The sequence below is a fragment of the Lissotriton vulgaris genome, chromosome 1_1, assembly GCF_964263255.1.
Source record: "Lissotriton vulgaris chromosome 1_1, aLisVul1.2, whole genome shotgun sequence".
Classification (NCBI taxonomy): Eukaryota; Metazoa; Chordata; class Amphibia; order Caudata; family Salamandridae; genus Lissotriton; species Lissotriton vulgaris.
The window spans coordinates 1017984199-1018007189 of NC_141685.1; the positions used below are offsets into that span (position 1 = coordinate 1017984199).

The window sequence follows — 22991 nt, forward strand, 5'->3', positions numbered from 1 at the left end:
AGGAGCCCATGGCACACTCAGTCAAAGCACATCAGCAATTCAGCAAAAAGTGGGGGCATACCTATGCAAGAAAGATGGCACTTTCTCACACCAGCTTCCTACACCAGGGCACTCCAGGCCTTCGATGGGGAAGTGCCCAAGATTACTGGCATTCTATATGACCTAAGAGGATGAGCATCCAAACCAGTAGAAGAAATAAGACTGCACTCGTCACTGCTCAAGGGAGCCGATGCATCACACTAATACGTTTGAGCACCTTTCTAAAGATGGCCCCCACGGATACCTAGAATCATCGAGACAACATGGATTAGTCCGTTGTCAGTTGTTAACTCCGCGAAACTGACGCGGAGTCAAGCGTAGTCATTAAGAGGCAGGAACCGGAGAACACGGATGATTTAGCAGATAGCGGGAATTGTTTAGAGCGGCAGCAGTACCGGATACAGGTATGAAAACAGCGCTCATATTAGAGCTTGGAAATAGACTTCGGAATTACCGACGAGGGTTGTTTACTTTGTTGCATTTCGTTTTTTTAGATCACGAACACACAGAGCAAGACAAGGTAAACACGGCAAGCTACCGCGACCCGTTTTTCAGCAGCTATTTTACCCCAACTTGAAACTAAGGCTTAGATCTGATTTGTATATTTAAGAATCTCGAGGCACATTCGAATAAGGTATGTTGACAACGTAGCACGTAAAAAGATAGTTTAGGTGTACAACATACATGCAGTTAAGACTTTTGTTGCCTATCATTTTTTCAGACACCAGAGATACCATTACTGAAGGTATGTAGGACAACCAATGGCAAGTTGTCAGTGATTATACATGTATATATGGATTTATTATAGAGTGGCTTGTATTTATGTTTTGAACAGAGATATAAGGGCCATATTGAGGGACAGGATTCAGTTGATTCACAACCACAACGATCAGGTATGCACACATTACGGTTACACATTCATAGAACCCCCATCAAGAAATGATACTTACACTATGCTTTCTCAATTTCCTTTTGTAGATACTGCCCCTGATGAAGGCACACACGGGTGCCGAAATGCATTGGGCTCATTCAAAAAATGTTGATTAAATGTATCACATCATATGTGCCAAGTATATGCTGATAAACATGAAGTAAAAATGTTCTGTGAATATATGTCATTGATGAAATAGCAATGTGAATGTAAAATAATGCAACTATAACTTATATGAAAAATAATATGAGTAAGAAATAAAAAATAAACGAATGGAATAAAACACAAGAGTGGTTAAAATATAGTTTGGATCAATAAAACTACATAAAGCGCCACAGCGCCAAGTGAACAGTGCGCGATTGGGTGGTAACTCAACACCACCATAACGATCTTTCAATACCAGGACTGACAACCCTTAACAATCGCAGCACCAGTGTACAAAACAGTTTAATTCAGAAAAACTCGGAGTGCTCCTACAACCCCCTCATTTTTTTTACACAGGGATGTGTGCCATATCGACTCTTTGTTTAGTTCTGTACTTAGTCTTAGGGTCCCATTTACTAGGGGCTGAAAGATGGCCAGAGATGCCAATTGGATTTTAGTTTCAACACAGTATTAGGGAAGGAACACAGGCCCTGGGCACCTGGTCAGCAGGAGCCCATGGCACACTCAGTAAAAGCACATCAGCAATTCAGCAAAAAGTGGGGGCATACCTATGCAAGAAAGATGGCACTTTCTCACACCAGCTTCCTACACCAGGGCACTCCAGGCCTTCGATGGGGAAGTGCCCAAGATTACTGGCATTCTATATGACCTAAGAGGACGAGCATCCAAACCAGTAGAAGAAATAAGACTGCACTCGTCACTGCTCATCATGGTAGACTATATTCAGCATTTGGATGCGGTCCGAACTGGGGCCAAAGAGGTCCTAACAAACAACAAAAATATGTATTACAAGGCAGGGTCTATAAGGTGTTCCTCCTCAACCACCTACAATGTCTCACAACTAGACCTGACCAAAAAAAGCATATGTCTTCTGAACGTTTGTGACTTCCTATATCAGATCTGAAGCTGGCACCAGAGTCCTCAAGAATGAGTCCCAAAACAGATGCTAGTGGTGGAGCAACTAGCAAAGCCTTTGACAGCATAAGAGGTGCTTCTGGTGCCAGAACAGCTAATGTGAGGGATGGAGCCACCAGTGGAAGTCTGATTGAAGGTTCCAAAGGTGCGCCATATGGAGGTGAAATGGAGCAGATGATGGCTAACATAGCCTGTGTAAAAGTGGCTTTCCATGGGGAGTTAGCGCAAGGAAACATACTCTCTAGAAAAAGGGTAAAGTGCTCCCGGCCCAGAGAAAGTAATTTCCTAGTTGAATCTCCACCTATATAGGCTTTTTCAGACGATGTCTAGGCTGGTATCGGTAAACTAAGCCACCAACTGAAAGCCCTAATCCTTTAGTCTGGGAGAATTAAGCTTTGCTTCTTGCAGGATTATTTGGAAATGGTCTGTTTTAAAGACTTACCAACTGAAGTGAACCACAGTGAGATCTACAGCTGTGACTGTTCTGGCGTTTGTCACCGGCCTGCGCCAAGTAGAGCTTTACCTTCATCTATTTGTTAACTTTGGGGAGCATGAGGCAACCCACACATGACCAGGAGTTGTGATTAGGTCCCAAACACCAGACATAGAAATAGTGGGAATCCAAGAGCAACATCTGCTTGCTGCAGGAATGACATATTTCAACTCTGAAATCCTCAGGGAAGATACACAGTCAATGCATAGCTAAACAAGCAATTTTTGTTGAAATCCTTGGACCAGCATTTGCCATGTGAGCAGGTGCAAAAAAACATTAGCGCGGCCAGGAGTCATATATGGCTTCATAACGTCATGTACAGGGACAATCCTGGGGTCCAGTAGAACCCTTGACACAATCTTTAGGCACAGGAGAGATGATTGAAATTTCCAGATCAATTTTAGCACTTAAAAGTGATTTAACCGGTGAAGTATCCATAAGTATCCACAAATAGGTTTTATTAAATTAATTAAAAATATATTTAAGGTAGTTACAGAAAAAAGGACAACACATGGAAGAAAACTCCAACATAATCTGCCTTCTTTAAATTAAAATATCATTGCGGCTTAAACAGCTAATTTAAAACAGTTTCTTATAAGCATGTTTTCCCTAAACATGAAGGTTTTTTTTTACAATTGAGTTTCAGTATTAACATATATCACCTTAAAAATAAAATTATTGTTTTAATGACTTTTTAAGTCAAAGTGGAACTTTTCTAAGTACCAAGAGTCCAAGTATGGCACTGGAAAAAAATAATATAGTAAGAGTGATAGTAGGCTGAAGCAATTGGTACAGTGGTGCAGGCCATCAGTTTGCACCTCTTGCTTTATTCAAGGCTCTTTATTGAATGAAGGATGGCTATGTCATAAACAATAGATTAAGGCATCCAAAAGCCAGAGGCAGGAAGACCATGTTGGCACAGAATAAAGTGACTGCCCCATGACCTTTTTTCTACAGCGTGTCACATTGGTCCGCTGCTAACAATCTATCCCTGCGATCCAACATTACGATGACTTTGACATGGTCTTACGCTAATCTGCCACCTACGCAATCACCTTAGAGCATTAACACATAAGATGAACTGTATGAAATAAAAACTGAAATAGGGTTTTATTTTAATTTATTACTGTTTGAAATCCAGTGATACTGACGCACATACATACACGCAGACATACACACAGCCTGCACTACCTCTCCGCAGGGGAAGGCAGCTTGATAATCGTGACCTGTCTTTCATAAAATACAGTACTAGAGAGAAGTGAACGGCTACACACATGCATCCACGGTTTAAACTACAGTGATTCAAATACTGCACCCCCCACCCTACACTACCGCCCAAAGCAGAAAAATATATATGTACATATGTCAAGTGTTTTCTGCGCAGACCTGACTCTTATTTAAGAGTTAATGCTGATCCCAATGCTACGACTGCCAGGAGCCGATGATGTGCCGTGCATAGGGGGCAACCGACTCCCGCAGAATAAATATGGAAGAGTTTGGTTTTTGTACAGTTTGTTTCAAAGTCCAAAACTACAACTGCTGCTACCCGTTAAAAATTAGAGCAAAGAGGAATGCAATTCTCCCATGCTTTGGAAGGAGGAGCCCAATGGTCCGGGAAATTATTTTCGGTCCCAAATCAGTCTTCATCAGTACCGCTGGGAGAGTGCTCCTGGGAAAGGAAAAGTGAACAGATGTTAACATGTGGGGTCCTGAAATCTTTTACTACAGTGAGAACCAGGAGACTACAAAGAAAGGTAGGCACTGCTTAGGAAATGCCGCACAGGATTTCCAACTATGGGGCTAGATTTCAAACAACTGCAAAGGCGTGGGGTGCAGGTTTCTGTTACTCCATCAATACCTTGCATTACATTAGCATTTTGAATTGCAAGCCGGAGGGGTAAAGATTGCCAACAAGAGCAGCTCCCAGTTCAAACAGCTACAAAGCATAGACTCTGCAATAAATACAGCACCAAATTGCTGGTCTCATATTATAATTATCAAAGAACATGAATGGAACATACACAGATGAATCAATGACACCCAATGCCCAGCCATATTATGGAAATTGCTGATGTCCTGTAAAAAGGATAAGTTACTTACCTGTAATCCTAGTTCTCTTCCAGGGGTATCCTTATCAAAGTCATAAGCACATGAATACCCCGTCTTCTCATCCAGCAAGGACATCGCCTTCAGCCACGCCACCGGACTCCACTGGACGGACCACAGCTGCGTCCACTTCAGCTTCGCAAGGACCACGATCCACCACCACCAGCAACAGGCTGCACGCAGGAACTGGAACAAGATCACAGCCGACCAGCTCGCGTCCTCCCTGAGCATGAACCCTCCCACCAGCACAACGAATCCTAGCCAGGCGGCCACCAACCTCACGAAGTGGATCAGCGACTGCACAGACGAGCTCACCCCCCTGAGGACCCCGCCCAGCAGACCCGGTAGCAAGAAAGCCCCATGGTTCACCGACGAACTCAAGAGCTCCAAGAAGAACTGCCGAGCCCTCGAGAGAACCTGGCGCAGAGACCCAACACCGGACAACATGACTGCCCTCAAGCTCGCCACCCGAAAACACCACCAACTCATCCGCGCCACCAAGAAAACTGCATTCAAGGAACGACTGGATAACAACGCCCACAACAGCAAGGAACTCTTCAACATCGTCAAAGAGCTTTCCAACCCCAACCCCGGACACAACGACATCACCCCTTCGCAAGACCTCTGCAACTCCCTCGCCTCCTACTTCCACAACAAGATCGCGGACATAGACAACAGCTTCAGCACTCAACCGACGATCACCACGACCGAACCACCGCCCCCCACCACCACCCTCCGCGCCTGGACTCCGATCAGCACCGAAGACACCGTCCGCACGATGAACTCCATCCACTCCGGATCTCCGACCGACCCCTGCCCTCACCACGTCTTCAACAAGGCCGACGCTATCATCGCACCCCACCTGCGGGACATCATCAACACCTCCTTCGACACTGCTACCTTCCCGGAGAGCTGGAAGCACGCCGAACTCAGCCCTCTACTCAAGAAGCCATCGGCTGACCCCACCGACCTCAAAAACTACCGCCCCATCTCGCTGCTCCCGTTTCCTGCAAAAGTCATCGAGAAGACCGTCAGCAAGCAGCTGGCCGCCTTCCTCGAGACGAACGGATCCCTCGACCCCTCGCAGTCTGGCTTCCGGGCCAACCACAGCACCGAGACCGCCCTGATCGCAGTCACCGATGACATCCGAGCGCTGCTCGACAACGGAGGAACAGCGGCCCTCATCCTCCTCGACCTCTCCGCGGCCTTCGACACTGTCTGCCATCGTACCCTAGTACAACGCCTCAGCAACGTCAGAGTCCAGGAGAAGGCACTGGAGTGGATCATCTCCTTCCTCGCCGGAAGGACACAGAGTCCGCCTCCCTCCGTTCAGATCAGAAGCCACCGAAGTCATCTGCGGCGTCCCTCAAGGCCCCTCGCTCAGTCCAACCCTCTTCAACATCTACATGAGCCCCCTCGCAGACATCGCACGCCAGCACAACCTCAACATCATCTCCTACGCCGACGACACCCAGCTGATCCTCTCCCTTACCAACGACCCCGCCACCGCCAGAGCCAACCTCCACGAAGGGATGAAAGAGGTAGCCGAATGGATGAAGAACAGCCGCCTGAAACTGAACTCAGATAAGACGGAAGTCCTCATCCTGGGATCCTCACCCGCCGCTTGGGACGACTCCTGGTGGCCCCCCGCCCTAGGCAGCGCACCCAAACCAACAGACCACGCATGCAACCTGGGCTTCATCCTGGACTCATCCCTCTCCATGACCAGACAAGTCAACGCCGTCTCCTCGTCTTGCTTCAACATCCTGCGCATGCTACGTAAGATCTTCCGGTGGATCCCCACCGAGACCAGGAAGACGGTCACCCAGGCCCTCGTCACCAGCCGTCTGGACTACGGCAACACCCTCTACGCCGGAACCACCGCCAAACTCCAGAAAAGACTCCAGCGGATCCAGAACGCCTCAGCACGACTCATCCTGGACATCCCCCGTCGCAGCCACATCTCCGGACACCTGAGAGATCTGCACTGGCTCCCGGTCAAAAAGAGAATCACCTTCCGTCTCCTCACCCACACACACAAAGCCCTACACAGCCAAGGCCCAGGATACCTCAACAGCCGCCTCAACTTCTACGCTCCCAAACGCCAGCTTCGATCGACCAGACTCGCCCTGGCCGCCGTCCCCCGCATCCGTAGAGCCACCACAGGGGGACGGTCCTTCTCCTACCTCGCCGCCAAGACATGGAACTCCCTCCCCACCCACCTCCGCCTGACCCAGGATCATAGCAGATCCCCCCCCCCCAGCGCCTTGAGACCCTCTGGGTAAGTAGTGCGCTATATAAATGCGATGATTGATTGATTGAATATCCCTGCCCATGCGTGGGGACCCCGGAAACATATAAAAACATATATGTGAACCATAGATGTAGCTCTAAAAACATATATATGTATATCACAATGCAGCCCTCTGTACATTAAAGGCTGAGCACTGGAAGAAGTTCCTTTGCATAAATATATAACATTCCAATAAAGCGGGGAGAAAGAAAACACATTTGAAAACTGCTTTAATGCATCATAGAAGTCATTCTCCTGCAAAGAGAAATGAAAAACATTGCCAGCCTATTTGCTGCATTGTAGAAACATTAGTGTAGAAAGCTAAAAAGCTAACCCACAGAAACACACAGGATAAAACTGGCACTGTGCCTTTAAGGCAGCCATGACCCATAGCTTCCCATCATGCCTCAGGGGTGACAGTGAGGTCAGTTGTTCTTTGCGGAGACCCGAAGGCCAGGACACAAAGAGATGACATTCACCTTGATCACTTGCCCTGGGAGGTGCGTGGGTTGCTTTTGACTTTGATGAGGATACCCCTGGAAGAGAACTAGGATTACAGGTAAGTACCTTATCCTTCTTTTCCAGGGGATCCTCATCAATAGTCATAAGCACATGAATCGAGTAGCAAGCCCATCCTCTCTTCCTGCGGGCAAGTGACAAGTACAACATAGAGTAGACATTGTTAAAAAACATCAATGACTGCAATCAGGCTAGCATTTGAACAGCTTCCTTAAGGAGGCTTGGCCTACTTGGGTATGCGCTCTGGAGTCAGAATCAAGATTATAATGTCTAGTAAACCTTTGTACCGACTTCCAAGTTGCAGTCTTGCAAATCTCGGCCATCGGTACATTGTGTAAGAAAGCTATAGTAGCCGCCTTTCCCCTAGTAGAGTGAGCTTTAGGGGAACCAATAGAGGGCTGTTCGCTAATTGATAAGCCAATTTAATGCAGGACACTAATCACCTTGAAATGGATCGTTTGGAGGCTGGAAATTTCTGTCCTAACATAGCCATAGTTTACAAACAATTGATCTGACTTTCTAACTGATTTTGTTCCCTCCAAATAGAATTTGAGAACCCTCTTGAGGTCTAACGAGTGAAGAGACCTTTCTGCTGGTGTAGCAGGATTTGGAAACAAGCATTTGCAATGCAATAGGTCTCGCATTAATTAAGTTTGAACTATTGGCACTGCTAAATATTGCAAAGCCAATTGCAACAAAAGTCTATAAATTGTATGCCAAAAAAAAGTGTATTTATTTTTGTAGCAATGGTGGCATGCTGCGCTTTAGATGAATATGTTCAAAAGTAAAGTGCGCCATACTGCGACTGCTACAATAGTTAATTGTGGATGCATTCACAATTATGTGTGCACTGATGGCTAGTGGTGTGGGTGCCTGTAGAAATTGTGCACTGATGGCTGGTGATGTGTGTGCCTGGTGGAAGTGTGCACTGCCGGCTGGTGGTGTGTGCCTGGTGAAAGAGTGCACTGATGGCTGGTGATGTGTGTGTGCCTGGTGAAAGAGTGCACTGACGGCTGGTGGTGTGTGTTTGCCTATAAAAGCGTGCACTGACGTCTGGTGGTGTGTGCCTGGTGGAAGCGTGCACTGACGGCTGGTGGTGTTTGTGCCCGGTGAAAGCGTGCACTGACGGCTGGTAGTGTTTGTGCCTGGTGAAAGCGTGCACTGATGACTGGTGGTGTGTGCCCAGTGAAAGCGTGCACTGACGACTGATGGTGTCTGTGCCTGGTGACAGTGTGCACTGACGGTGTGGATGTGTGTGTGGATGTGTGTGTGGTTGTGTGTGTGCTTGTGGTGGTGTGTGTGTGGTTGTGTGTGTGTCCAGTTGTGTGTGTGGTTGTGTGTGTGTGGTTGTGTGTGTGTGGTTGTGTGTGGTGGTTGTGTATGGTTGTGTGTGTGGTGGTTGTGTATGGTTGTGTGTGTGGTGGTTGTGTATGATTGTGTGTGTGGTGGTTGTGTATGGTTGTGTGTGTGTGGTTGTGCGCAGTTGTGTGTGTGGTTATGTGTGTGGTTGTATGTGTGGTTGTATGTGTGGTTGTATGTGTGGTTGTGCGTGTGGTTGTGCGTGTGGTTGTGCGTGTGGTTGTGCGTGTGGTTGTGCGTGTGGTTGTGCATGTGGTTGTGCGTGTGGTTGTGTGTGTGGTTGTGTGTGTGTGTGGTTGTGTATGTGTGTGGTTGTGTATGTGTGTGGTTGTGTATGTGTGTGGTTGTGTATGTGTGTTGTTGTGTATGTGTGTGGTTGTGTATGTGTGTGGTTGTGTATGTGTGTGGTTGTGTATGTGTGTGGTTGTGTGTGTGTGTGGTTGTGTGTGTGGTTGTGTGTGTTTGTATGTGTGTGGTTGTGTGTGTGGTTGTGTGGGTGTGTGTGGTTGTGTGTATATGTTGTTGGGTGTGGTTGTGGTTAGGTGTGGTTAGGTGTGGTTAGGTGTGGTTGGGTGTGGTGGTGTGTGTGTGGTTGTGAATGTGGTTGTGTGTGTGGTGCACCTTTGGTTGGAAAGGGTGAAAACAACCCGCTCAGCCTTTGAGAGCCTTCTGCACAATTCCACTACTTATGCATGTGGTCTAATTAATCCTCATTGCAAAAATGTTGATGTCACCCCAAATCACTTTGCAAAGAAAATTTTGGAGTAAAGCATTGAAAGGTTCTAAATGTATTTGGGGTCCACAGAAGCACAAGAATCAGCCAGTTGCACACCTCACTGTGATACAAATAGTCAACATAGACTGCGAGCAACACAGAAATATTACGCTGAATCAAAACCAGTCAAAGTGGAGATGAATTCCTGTGGTCCTCTATTTTCCACATAGGCCCGCCATTCAGTGCTTACTGAGGAGTCTGTCACATAAAACAGACTCATATTTATGAAAGCAAGAGCAAACATGTTTCAGTGGGTGGTTCCAATCTTGTTTGGGGACGACCCATCATCTACAACAGATTTTCCCTGAAAATGTAATGTGCTGTGAGGCCTGATTCACTTTCTTCTCAACATCCAATAACACGTGTGAGGATGATCAAGCAAGGCCTGAAGGCAGAGGACTTGGTCAAAGAGGAAAAGTTTTTAAAGTACCTCCTTGGAGGTCAAAATACCAGGGAAGGCAGGTCAACAAAGAACTCTAATAGAGGAAATGAAAAAACAGAAAACAGACCACAAACAAGAAACTGAATATTCAAGTGGTTCTTATTACACATGAAAAAAGTACATGAAAAAGCAGGCTATCACAGACGAGCCAATCTCCAAAAATGGAAAAGGCACAAAACCTTGAAAGAGAATCTAGTATTACTATATGTTGCCATCAAACAGGGGCCAAAAAGATCATTAGAAAGGGAAGTCCAAAAAACACAATGCTAAGAAAACTAAGGTCCAGGGAAAGAAAGTGACGCCCCACAAAGAAATTCACAGGCATGGACAGTCGAAAGCGGTACTACATGATGATAAAAGTGCAGAGTCACTAAAAAAAAACTTTTCCCCAGCAACCAAATACGTCATTTGAAATGGGAATCACGAACCCCAACATTTTCAAATGTGTATATTTTTGTACTTGCCGGAAATAAATAAATACAGAAAATGGCTAATAAACTCATGTAAACTAAGCAGAGATATATATTTGCACAACCTAAGCGTTCCTAGGAGAAAGTAAAAAAATCTGAGCATTTAATTCCTCTGAATACTTTCTGCCTCATTACTTTCTGTCATGTACCACGCTAGCACAAGGGACAGCTAAATATATTTTGATACACAAATGTATTATCCTCAAGCTGTCCTGGGCAGCACTGAATGCTAAGTAAACCGACAAAAGGCCCAGCTGAACTGGTGCTGCTGTAAAGTAATTACTGAAATGTTTCTCTTTGTTTTAAGTCCAGTCGTGCTCATGTGCGAAAGAATGTAATTGGTATTCTGTGAACATTCAGTGTCATAGGAGGGCTCAGAAGAGCATGCCTTGGAATGATGTACTGAGTTCTGCAGATAATTGAATATTTATTTCGCTCAGTTCCATCCAGTACATGGTGCCGAAGATCAGATAGACACCCTCATGTGAGGAGCGAGACACACAAAGTGTGTTGAGCGCTCTCAAAGCAGCACTAGTAGAAGTGAAGATGTTACGCACCCAGGAATCCAACCACTGGGTTTCCTGTGACTGAGGGAGCAACACTGAAGGCAAGGAAGGAAAAGCAGTCTGCAGGAGAGGGCCCTGGGTAGAAGGGTGGAAAGAAAGGCAGACTGGATCGTGCGGAGCAGGACGGTGATGGTAGAGGAGCGGCTGAGGCACCGGATCGCCCGTGGCAGGACGCCCCCAGAAGAGTTGTGGTGCGTAGCCTCAAATGGAAGAAGCAGCTCCCGTCCACCAGAGCCCTGGTGGAGAACTTCCAACAAACGGTCCGAAGAGAATGGGGTGACTGGGTTGCCCATTTGCAAAATGCCAGCGCCCGTGGAAATGGCCCGGACAAAGGCTACACTCGCCTCCGTAGGGCGTCGCAGGGGAGAGAGCAATTCTTCCATGGGCGCCCGGCTGTAAACCAAGCCGCCCATCCAGAGTCCAGCTGGAAGGAGAAAGGACCAGCCCCTGTAGGATGGAAGTTCGATTGACAAGTGGGGGTCTGAGGGGCCTCCGGAGAAGCCTGCGGGGCCCCCAACAGCTAGTTGCGGATGAGAGGGTCCGAGGGTTGTGGCCGCAGAGACGGCGTAGAGCCCTCCCTGGAAGATGCCGGGGAAAAAGCAACAACGCGGCGTCCAGTCTCTGATGAAGATGAGACAAGGAGATGACAAACCTCAGGAGAGTAAGGGACCTCCAGAGACAAGCTGACGACCCGACGCGGGGACGGAGCCTTGGAGTCCGCCATAGGCACCAGTGCATTATCGATCGGAGCCGAAGCGCCCGTCAGGGGCGCCGAGTCGACCTCCACCACCACATGCGTCCTAGGAGAATGGGGCAGGGTCGGAGCGGCTAAGGAAGCTGCCTGTGTAGAGGACCGAGAGGGACCCAGGGAGGCGCCCCTGGCCACCACCTGCGGCGCCGCCAGGGAGGAAAGCTGGTAATGCATCCGCCTGCCCAGAGGACTGAAGGAGACTCTGGGACGAACCGTGAGTCCTGGCGACCTCCTGCGACATCACAGGGACCCCCGAGGGGATTTGAGGCGGTGGAAGGGACGCCATGGGTCGAAGAGGGGAACCCTGGAGGGCCGCACCTCGAAGACACCACACCCCCAAAACCTGAAGCCGAATGTGTCTGTGCCAGGGTCGAAGCCACCGGTGACTCCGCAGCAGGCCACGCGCATGGCAAGGGATCCGCGGATGTCTCAGGAAGAGGAGGTGGACCAAAGCCCTAGTCGCCCCGACGCCAGGAAACGGCAGATAGGGTGGCGACAGCCGAGGGCGCTCATACCGAGGGGAACCTGTGCCCTCTGAAGAATGAGGACAAGGCCTTGGTGACAAGCTGTAAGGCTTACCGGCGGGCCAACGACGCCCCTAGGGCCTCGGTGAAGGATGATGCAGCAGTCTGACTCAACGGTTTCCGGACCCTTCTGAGGTAGGGGACGGACGCAGAGACGAGACCAATCTGGACAAGCAGGCCGAAAGCAACTTCATCCGGCGCTCCCGCCAGGACTTCAGCTTGAGATGTTGACAAGCGTTGCAGTCCGTAGAATCATGGTGCTCGCCCAAACACCACATACAGATAGGGTGAGGGTCCGTTGCCGACATCTGACGCGTACAAGAAGTACACGTCTTGAAGCCCGAAGGCATTCGCACACTGTTCCTCAACGCAAAAGCGTTAAAAGAAGGCCTGAAAACAGGTCAAGGGACACAATCCGGATCCGCGGTGTACGCGAAAAAGAAGGAAACTGACATCAGCGGGGTGGGGCTTATGTGACCTCGCTGACGTCAGGGCGGAGTCACATGGTGCCACCCCCGGCGCACAGAGATGCTGAGGCAAAGATTTTTCCGGATCCAGTCTCACACCTGGGGATCATTCTACCTTAAGGAATCTGCGGCTAGTAGTCTCTATCAGATATGCTCTTAGCACACCTTGAATTGCAGGGAATGCCTGTAGGACTGCAGGACAGGTATATGAAGATACTTGTCCTGGAAGTCCAAGGACCCCATCCAGTCGCCCGGGTTCAAAGTAGAGAGCATCTGGGCGAACAGGAGCATCTTTAATTCGCTCCCATAGGAAGCCACAGAAAATATGAAGGGCCAAGATAAGCCTGAGCCCCCTTTCCTTTTATGTAATGAGGAAACAGAGAGCATAATAACTGCACTGACAGAGCTACAGCACCGAACTAACTGCAGAAAACATGCGTATGCCAAAGGCATCAATCCTCTTCAATTCCCTATCTGAAGGAGTGGTAGGTAATAAATTGTAATTCAATTTACAGGTGGAGAACTGCATAGTAAGGAGCTCTGGAGTGGGATGCTTGCGGATAAAATTAGGATCATGAGGTACTGATCTAAGACATCTGGCCACCTGCCTGTTCATAGGTAGGAAAGCACGCTGTTTTGATCAGGTAGTCATCGGAAGAGCATTACTGAAGGAAATCAAGGGCCCTGATGTAACTGGGCCAGACTGTAGGATTGCTCACAAAACATTTGTTTTAAACTCGATAAGTGCAGCTGCAGCTCTGTCACCTCAGCTGCCCTTTGAACTACCAACGCGAATAGTGCTCTCCTCCTTCGGTGTCCCATTTTGTGAGTCAAGCCCACTGGTATTTTGTAAATCAAGGCAACATCATGTAATAAGGAAGATCAAGTTATCCCGCTCACCATTATCAACGTCCTGGAGCGCACCCATCCCTGGCACACATTCTGAACCATAAAGCTAATATATCCTCTGTTGACCGCAGCGATGCTGTAGAGTCACAGGATTGGAGCCAGGCTGCATAATACCAGTTGCGCTTTCGGAATTTCGTAGCGAGAAGGACTGATGTTGGCTTGAGACCTGAGTCATCGTCTTGTGCCATCAGCACCAGTATGTATTGTGGAGCTGCCATGGAAATCCATATCGGTAGCAGGTCCCAAGGGGGCAGGTGGAGTCAGGAGAGGATCTGTTGATGGTAACCCAACAGAAGGCCCATGCAGAGCATTACAAATCTGCAGCTTAGCTACTTTGAAGGCTTTAATCTGCTGCTGAGTCTATGGAAACTTAGGATCAGCTGAGGAATCTTATCAATAACAGGAAACCTCAATGGAGTGCGACTACCCTCTTGACACCCTTGCGCCTTCTCCTTGGAGTCACAGTACTAGGATGGCTTTGGTTTCCGCATTCCATTTTTAGGTCTTGCCTAAGCAGCGCGCATGAGCTGCATAGGAGGGGACCTCTTGGAATCGATCAGCTTTTTTGGGCAAAAACATGCACGTTTTGCATTGCTTTCAATTGCAACGCGTGCATGTTTGGCGTTTCCATTGTGGGAGCGAGCAGCGTATGAGCAGCGCCATCTGTTCGCAATTATCGCGCTCTCTCCCGCAAGGTAAACACTGCGCGGCCCTGCTCTCTGCCACATTTCCCCCACCCCTCCCACTTGTTTACTGAGCGTCAGTCAACCCGCGGGCTACGCCGAGAGTGAGACACATTTGTTATCTATTTGTACATGCGGACAGACACTGCACTTTAATTCTGAGCCAGCAGATGTGCCTGCTGCTCCGATTCTCTTGCATGCCTGCTACTGTTTATTGCACACTTGTGACAGAGTGGTTTTGAGTCATAAGAAACCGGCTTTAAAATGCAAAATTGTTTTTAGTTGTTAAGGAAGAATGTGTAAGTAGAATCGTGAGACGGCCAAACTGATTTCAGATGTGCACTGCTCCAGATTTGCGAGTGGGACTTGGCAGCTGTTTGCCCTAAGTGGAAAATTGTAGAAATTCTTCCACTCATCACGTTTCCCTCTCAAGTGAGCGGGCTGACCCGAGCAGCTCCTGTTTGGATGCAAGTCTTGGAAGTTAAATGTAGTGGTTGTGGTATTGGAGTAGACAAGAAAAATGTGTCGGAAACACAATTTAAGTGCAGAAACAATGTCTACCTTCTCTCAGCAGGGAACACATCTGCATTAAACGGACTAGCGTTGGCTGATGTCTAATTATAATGATTTCTCATTTGGCAAAGTAGGAAAAAAAAAATAATCAGTGGAATTTCAGTTTTGTTTTGGGGTGGAATAATGTTTGTATTTCATACCTCACTCATTTTTAAATCTTTCAGTGCTCAAATGTAAGCAGATGCTGCCCAATAAACGTTCTTTGCAACCGGATACCAGTCAGACTAAACCACAATAAACAACACTCACAGCTACCAGAACAGGGATAGTATCTGAACTGTACATGTAAACCATTATAGATTCGCCTTTTTCTCCATTGGCAAAGGTTGGTCTAGTGTGTTGTCCCCCCAAGAATAACAAGTAGTGGCATAGCAATAGGTCTCGCCTTTGGGACCTTATAAGTGTTTAGTTATCCGTACAATATCCCTGGTGCAACAACATCAACTGTTGCATGGCTAAACACTTATAAGGTCCCAAAGGCAAGACCCATTGGCTATGCCAATGCTTGTTATGCTGATGTCTGGACTTGGAGTCACCGGGAGACTTAAATCAGGAACAGACATGACAACCACCCTAAAATCGAGAGTACGGGTGCATGACTTAAGAGTGACACCTAAGCGAAGACTGATCTCTAATTCCTTTGGATGCATGAGACAGCATTTATCACACAATTCTGAGTCCCGAGTCACAGCCCAGGGCGGATCTGTGACAGAAATTTGCGTCTTTCAGTGTCAGCATGACTTGAATTATGGCGTTTTTGATGGGGACATTGTTACCTAGCACCCTGTATGGGATTTGGAAGAGGTCGGAAAACTGACAAATTTGGGAATGGAGCCCCATATCCACATCGAAAGGCAGAGAAAGAAAGGAACTGACAGCACCACACAGGAGATATATATATATATATATCAGGCTCCAACCTGTTCTTTCCGGGTGGTATGGAACCAACTTGGAGCCACATAGCGCCACTTAATGACAGACAGGAGCACTGATATGATAAATCTCTGGATCCAGTCTGGCGCCTTGGGAATATACTATAGAGAGGAATCTGCAGTTTGAAATATCAAACAGAAATATGTTTAAAGCCTGAGCAAAACTACCAAGATACTGCTTAAATCTTTCATAAAAGGACAGGAAGTTTCTTTAACTTGGAAGGTGACATAAAACCTACATGAGCAGTACCTTTTGAATTCCCCACAGTCGGAAGACAATGCCTGAGGACTAAAGGAGCCAACATTTAATTTAGCAAGTTGCTCACTTAATTAGTAACCTGGGGCAGAGGAGTTATTTAAAAGCCAGCAAATACTAGGTGCTGGCAGAAAGACCTGTACTTACTTCTTCTTGCTCCAGCTCATCCTCACTATCATCATCGCTGACCACTGGTTTGGCTCGGCAGCCCCGGCTAGTGCGCCTTTTACTTTTCACTCGGTCAGATGGCTTCTCCTTCCGACCGAGTTTAATCTTCACCTTTACGGAACGAGCTGTTGGAGGAAAAATAAAAAGATTAGCTGTGATAGTAAAAAGACATAAAAAGGAAAATAATAATTGTAGACAATCTACTTGTGGTTACTCTTGAATGATGGGGTCTGTCTTGGAGCACCACTACTGAAGTTTCATGGAGAGCAAATCACGCTTGTCCAGAGAGAAGTGCTCTTCACAGTTTCACACACTTCCCGCTCTTGCCATAGCACCATGAATGGTTTTGCCTCAAATACATGTAACTGCAGTTCTCCAGAGATGCTATCTTTCAAAGACTAACATACATAAATTATTACCTCTGGGTTTCCAGTCAGACAACAGGTAATAACACAAGCTTATAAATCCAAGAAAAATCTTAAAATGGAATACAACAAATTAACTTATTGTTAACGAAACCACTCCAGCAATGGTTCCTTTAATCGATTCACATGCTTGAATTTATTCCAGTCATCGAACTAGTAATCCAACAATGATTACTGGGATTAATACCAGCATAATGAGTATATGAGCCATACATTGCTGAAGATTTAGAAGTGAGCAAGTGTTGGAAACGTTGCCAGTTCTGGGAGAAATGCACAAATGCTTCTCTAGTAGTAGTAACTAGTAAAAACATCTTTTTATCACTTTGTTTGCCCTAAGTTGACAGGCTATGCCCAGACGTGGGTCCCTTGCTCACTCTACCACTGGATTCAAGAGAGCCTGGCTGATTAGGATTATGAATCCGAAACCGGTCCCAGGATGCTTGTTTCCGGTCGAGGGAAGATATGGCTTGGCAGTTCGGGCTGGACTGTTCCCATGAGGCGCAGGGTCAGACTGATTTGCATATGGCCATGTCTGAACTGGGGTGGTGGAGTGAGCTAAAGAATGGTGATGGATTAAACCCAGATCTGATGACTGGGGGTGAGTGTTTGATTTGCTCAAACGCTCCGTCCACCATCCCCTTTGGTTTCGCTAGGAACCTCTGGATGGCGGAGTCAGTCGGAGCATGGAACAACAGGCTGCCATCAAACGGAAGATCACTGAGCCGCTCCCTAATGTTTTCAGGGAACACTCCGTCCCGAAGCCAAGCATGGCGACGGAGGTCGACTGAGGAAGCCTTGGCCCGGCCCAGCACCTCTGCGATGTCTAGAGCGGAGAGGAGAATAAACGCCGCCAGCTCCCGGCCATCCAAAGCATGATGCCGTGAGTTCACCTGAACAGTCTCCTGGGAAGCCGCGGATCCCAGAGACTCAGCCAAGTCCCACAAACAAGAAGAGGCACTCACCAATACACACAAGTTGTTAAAGGTCCGCAGGGCAGCACTGGTCGAGGCGAACATGATGTGCCTCTAAGAGTCCAGCCAGCAGGCATCCCGAAACGGCGGAGTCAACAGTGGCGGCAGGGAGGAAAACGCGGTCCACAAAAGTAGACTGGTAGCAGAGGGGTAGAGGGAGAGGAACGCAGGGTCACGCGGTGCCGGAAGGTGTCGGTGCAGAAGGTGTTGAGGCACCGGGTCCCCCGAGGCGGGACGCCTCCAACTCCTGTCAGGGAAGAAAGGAGCAAACCCTCAAAGGGGAGCAAAATCTCCCTCCCGCCAGAGCCCTGGTGGAGAACCTCCAAGAGATGGTCCGCCGGGAAATGAGCAATCAGGTCCCCCATGCGCAGAATGCCCACGGCCGTGGACACTGCGTGAGCGAAGGCCACATCCGCCTCCGTAGGGCCCCGCAGAGAAGGAAAATGCTACTTACCAGTATGCATCTGTTCTTGGCATGTAGAGCTGCAGAGTAGTACACTGTGCATTAGATCGCCACCTGGTGTTGGGCTCGGATGATTGCAGGTTGTTGTCTTCTTGGAAGAAGTCTTTGCTAGTCCCGATAGGTGACTCCTCCCTTGGACAATACTGCGCATGGGCATCGGCTCCATCCTGAGATTGTTTTTCGCCATGATGGGAAATGATGGAGTCAGTAGAAGAAAAGAAAAGAAGGATGTCCAGGCGTATGCATCTAAGTAAGATGAGAACTGAAACGGATAAAAGTCCCGGGGAGGCGGGAGGGCGTGTACTACTCTGCAGCTCTACATGCCAAGAACAGATGCATACTGGTAAGTAGCATTTTCCGTTCAAGGCATGTGAGCTGCAGATAGTACCCTGTGCATCGATTGTGCAGCAGTATCCCCTTTAGCGGTGGTCACCTGTATCCATTGCAGTAGTTTGAAAGAGAGTTCTAAGGACAGCTTGGCCTACAGCAGCTTGCTGGTTGGCTTGCACATCAACACAATAGTGTTTAGTGAAGGCGAGTGGTGTAGACCATGTTGCTGCCTTACATATGTCCTCTAGTGGTATATTTCCTAAGAAAGCCATAGAGGCTCCTATTTTGCGAGTGGAGTGCGCTCTAGGAGGAACTGTTCATGTACGTTTAGCTTTTATATAGCATATTTGTATACACTTTACAATCCACCGTGCAATCCCGCCTTTGGAGATGAGGTTGCCCTTGTGCGGAGGAGAGAAAGCGACGAACAGTTGTTTAGTTTTTCAAAATGATTTAGTCCTGTCGGTGTAGTAGAGTAGAGCTCTTTTAACATCTAGGGTGTGTAAATTCCTTTCTGCTACTGAGTCTGGGTTTTGGAAGAACACAGGTAGCTCGACAGACTGATTATGATGAAAAGGAGTGACGACTTTGGGAGAAATGTTGGATTAGGCCTAAGAACCACTTTGTTGGGATGTATTTGAAAAAATGGTTCTTGTATAGTGAAAGCTTGTATTTCACTTACTCTTCTGAGAGAGGTGATAGCAACAACAAAAGCAGTTTTCCATGTTAGGAATTGCAGCTCGCATCTATTTAGGGGCTCGAAGGGGGGTCCCGTAAGTCTGGTAAGGACAAGATTTAGTTTCCACACAGGAGAAGGAGGCATCCTGGGTGGGATTTGCAAATGCTACTTACCAGTATGCATCTGTTCTTGGCATGTAGGGCTGCTGACATTCATATCTGTGCATAGATCGCCGCCTAGTGTTGGGTCCGGATGATTGCACATTGTTGTCCTGGAAGAGTCTTCGAAGTATCACGAGATAGGTGGCTCCTCCCCTGGACTACAGTGCGCATGGGCATCGCCTCCATCCCCAGATTGTTTTTAGCCATTGGCAGAGATGGAGTGAAGTACATGAGTGATGACCATGCTATGAGCATATATATATATGAATGAATACTGCAGCTGCTACAGGCGCCGGGGAGGAGGGTGGGCGATATGAATGTCAGCAGCCCTACATGCCAAGAACAGATGCATACTGGTAAGTAGCATTTGCAGTTTGAGGCATGTGGGCTGCTGAATTCATATCTGTGCATAGAATACACAGCAGTCCCTCCATTAGCGGCGGCCGCCCGTGCCAGCTGCAGCAGTCTGAAAAAGTGTTTTGAGAACAGCCTGCCCAACAGCTGCCTGCTGTTTGGAATGCACGTCTACACAGTAGTGTTTAGTGAAAGTATGTGTGGTAGACCATGTGGCTGCTCTACAGATATCTTCTAAGGGAATGTTACCTAGGAAAGCCATAGAGGCCCCCAACTTCCTGGTGGAATGGGCCCTCGGTGGGATAGTGAGAGTGCGCTTAGCTTTAGCATAACAGATCTGAATGCATTTCACGATCCACCTAGCGATCCCAGCTTTGGAGATAGCGTTTCCCTTGTGGTGTGTGGCAAAAGCAACAAAAAGCTGCTTGGTTTTGCGAAAATCTTTTGTCCTGTCTACATAGTACATCAAGGCTCTCTTAACGTCAAGGGTGTGGAGCATCCGCTCCGCCAGCGTCTCTGGGTATTGGAAAAACACCGGCAACTCAATTGTCTGGTTCATGTGGAATTGAGATACAACCTTGGGTAAGAATTTAGGGTTAGTGCGGAGCACAACCCTGTTAGCATGTACTTGGAAGAAAGGTTCTTGGATGGTGAGCGCCTGCAACTCGCTAACCCTCCGTAGCGATGTAATTGCTACTAAGAACGCCACCTTCCAAGTCAGAAACTGAGGCTCACAAGAGTGCAGTGGCTCGAAGGGAGGACCCATCAGCCTTGTAAGAACCACATTGAGGTTCCATTCCGGAGCTGGTGGGGTCCTTGGTGGAATGACCCTTTTGAGTCCTTCCAGAAAGGCCTTGATGGCAGGGACTTTAAAGAGTGACAGGTGTTGCCTATTCTGGAGGTATGCTGCCATAGCAGACAGATGAATGCGGATGGAAGAGTACGCCAAATTGCATTGATACAGGTGGAACAGGTAACAAATGATGTTTTGAATGGAGGCATCTAGCGGGTCAATATCGTGGTTGACACAGTAGATGACAAACCTCTTCCATTTAGCCGCATAACAAGCTCTAGTAGTGGGCTTCCTTGCCTCCCGAATGATGTTCATGCAATCGGGAGGTAGATTGAGGTAGCCAAACTCTAGGACTTCAGGAGCCAGATCGCCAGGTTGATCTGTTGCGGATCTGGGTGCTGAATGTCGCCATGGCTCTGCGTCAGAAGGCTGGGAGTGAGATGAAGCCTTTGATGCGGTACCACGGAGAGTTCCAGAAACGTGGTGTACCACGGATGGCGAGCCCACGTTGGAGCAACCAGGATGAGAGTCATCGAGTGCTGCCTGAGCTTGCGTGCCACCAGCGGTATCAGAGGTGCTGGGGGAAAAGCGTACGCAAATCTGCCTGACCAGTTCATCCACATCGCATTGCCCTGTGATTGCGGGTGTGGGAACCTGGCGGCGAAGCTTTGGCATTTTGCGTTCTCCTTCGTGGCGAACAGGTCTATCTCTGGATGACCCCACTTTTGGAAGTACGGTTGGAGTACTGATGGATGTATCTTCCACTCGTGCATTTGGTGGCTGTGCCTGCTGAGCAGGTCCGCCATCTGGTTGTCCTTGCCCGGGAGATGCTCCGCCATGAGGAAGATGTTCCTCTGAATGGCCCACTTCCACATGCTCTGAGCCAGATGAGACAGCTGTGGAGAGTGTGTGCCCCCCTGCTTCTGAATGTAGTACATGGCTGTCATGTTGTCCGTCCGGATCAACACGACCTTGTTGCACAGATGTACTTTGAACGCCTTTAAGGCCATGAAGATTGCCATCAGTTCCAACACATTGATGTGCATCTTCCTTTGCTGTAGTGTCCATAGTCCCTGCACTGTGTAGTGGAGTACATGCGCTCCCCATCCCTGGAGAGAAGCGTCCGTCGTCAGGATAATCTGCGGCACAGGCTCTTGGAATGGTCGGCCCTTGCAAAGGTTTTGTGGATTCCACCAATGCAGAGAGTTGTATGCCCGACCGCTCACCAACACTAGGTCTGTCAGTTGCCCATGAGCTTGAGTCCACTGACGTGCAAGGCACTCCTGAAGCGGACGCATATGTAGTCTCGCGTGCGGGACAATGGAGATGCAGGAGGCCATCATGCCTATCAACTGCATGAACACCTTCGCGGGAAGCGAGTGCTGAGGTCTGAATCGTTGGATCAGCGTCTGGATACTGGCGATTCTCACTGAATTTGGCTGCGCAGTGGCTGCCAGAGTATTGATTGTCGCGCCCAGATACTGTCGCACGTGGGCGGCCTGGAGATGGGACTTTGGGTAGTTCAGAGAGAATCCCAAATCGTGCAGGAGATGAATGGTGCGTGACACGTGGTCCACGCACTGCTGTTCTGTCTTTGCTTGGATGAGCCAGTCGTCCAAGTAGGGGTAGACGTGGACGTTCTGGCGACGGAGATGCGCCGCCACAGTCGCTAGGCACTTTGTAAATACCCTTGGCGCCGTGGTGACCCCGAACGGCAGAACCCTGAACTGGTAATGCTGGTCTTGAATCGTGAATCTGAGATACTTCCTGTGGGAAGGATGCAGGGGGATATGAAAATATGCATCTTTCAGATCCGGCGTAGCCAGGAAGTCCCCCTGCTGAAGCAGAGGGAGCACTTGCTGTAACGTGAGCATATGGAAATGCTCCGAGAGAATGTACCAGTTGAGGGGCCTGAGGTCCAGGATGGGCCTGAGGGATCCGTCCTTTTTGGGGATTAGAAAATACAGGGAGTAAACCCCTGTTCCCCTTTCCAGCAATGGAACGAGCTCTATCGCCCCTTTTTGCAGCATGACTAGAACTTCCTGCTGCAACAAGGTCAAGTGCTCGCCGGACATAGGACGGCTCCTTGGGGGTATGTTTGGTGGAATGGAAGTAAGTTCCAGACAGTAACAGTACTGGATAAGAGACTTGACCCACCTGTCCGTGGTGATGGATTTCCACGCTGGCAGGAACTGCTGGAGTCTCCCCCCGACCGGTGTTGTATGGTCGGGGGGCAGTGACAAGACGTCACTGCTTGTTGGCGGTGGTGGACCTGGAGCTGTTGTTTCCACGTCCCCTGCCCTTGACATTATTGCCTCTGTAGCCACCTCTACCCTTGTTGTTGTACGAGGTTTGGGTGTTACTCTTGTAATACTGTGTGGACTGCGATGCCTGACCCCTTGAGGTGCCTCTGGAATTTGAGCGGCGAAAGGAACCACTCCGAAACTGCTGATTTTGGAGGGCCCCCATAGATTTGGCA

The 22991-nt window shown here is 48.4% G+C and overlaps 1 protein-coding gene across 2 annotated transcripts in view; it reads right to left on the reverse strand.

Annotated features, from left to right (window-relative positions):
- Positions 1-3646: 3646 nt before the first annotated feature.
- Positions 3647-22991, reverse strand: part of LOC147748431 (SWI/SNF-related matrix-associated actin-dependent regulator of chromatin subfamily A member 4-like) — a 364311-nt gene continuing 344966 nt past the window's right edge. For both annotated transcript variants that reach the window (XM_086961561.1, XM_086961552.1), the window contains exons 10-11: positions 16316-16461; positions 3647-4212 (exon numbers count right to left, since the gene is read on the reverse strand). In XM_086961561.1, coding sequence (XP_086817687.1) covers positions 4180-4212; positions 16316-16461 — 179 coding nt within the window. In that variant the 3' untranslated portion in view covers positions 3647-4179. The remainder of the gene's footprint in view (positions 4213-16315; positions 16462-22991) is intronic.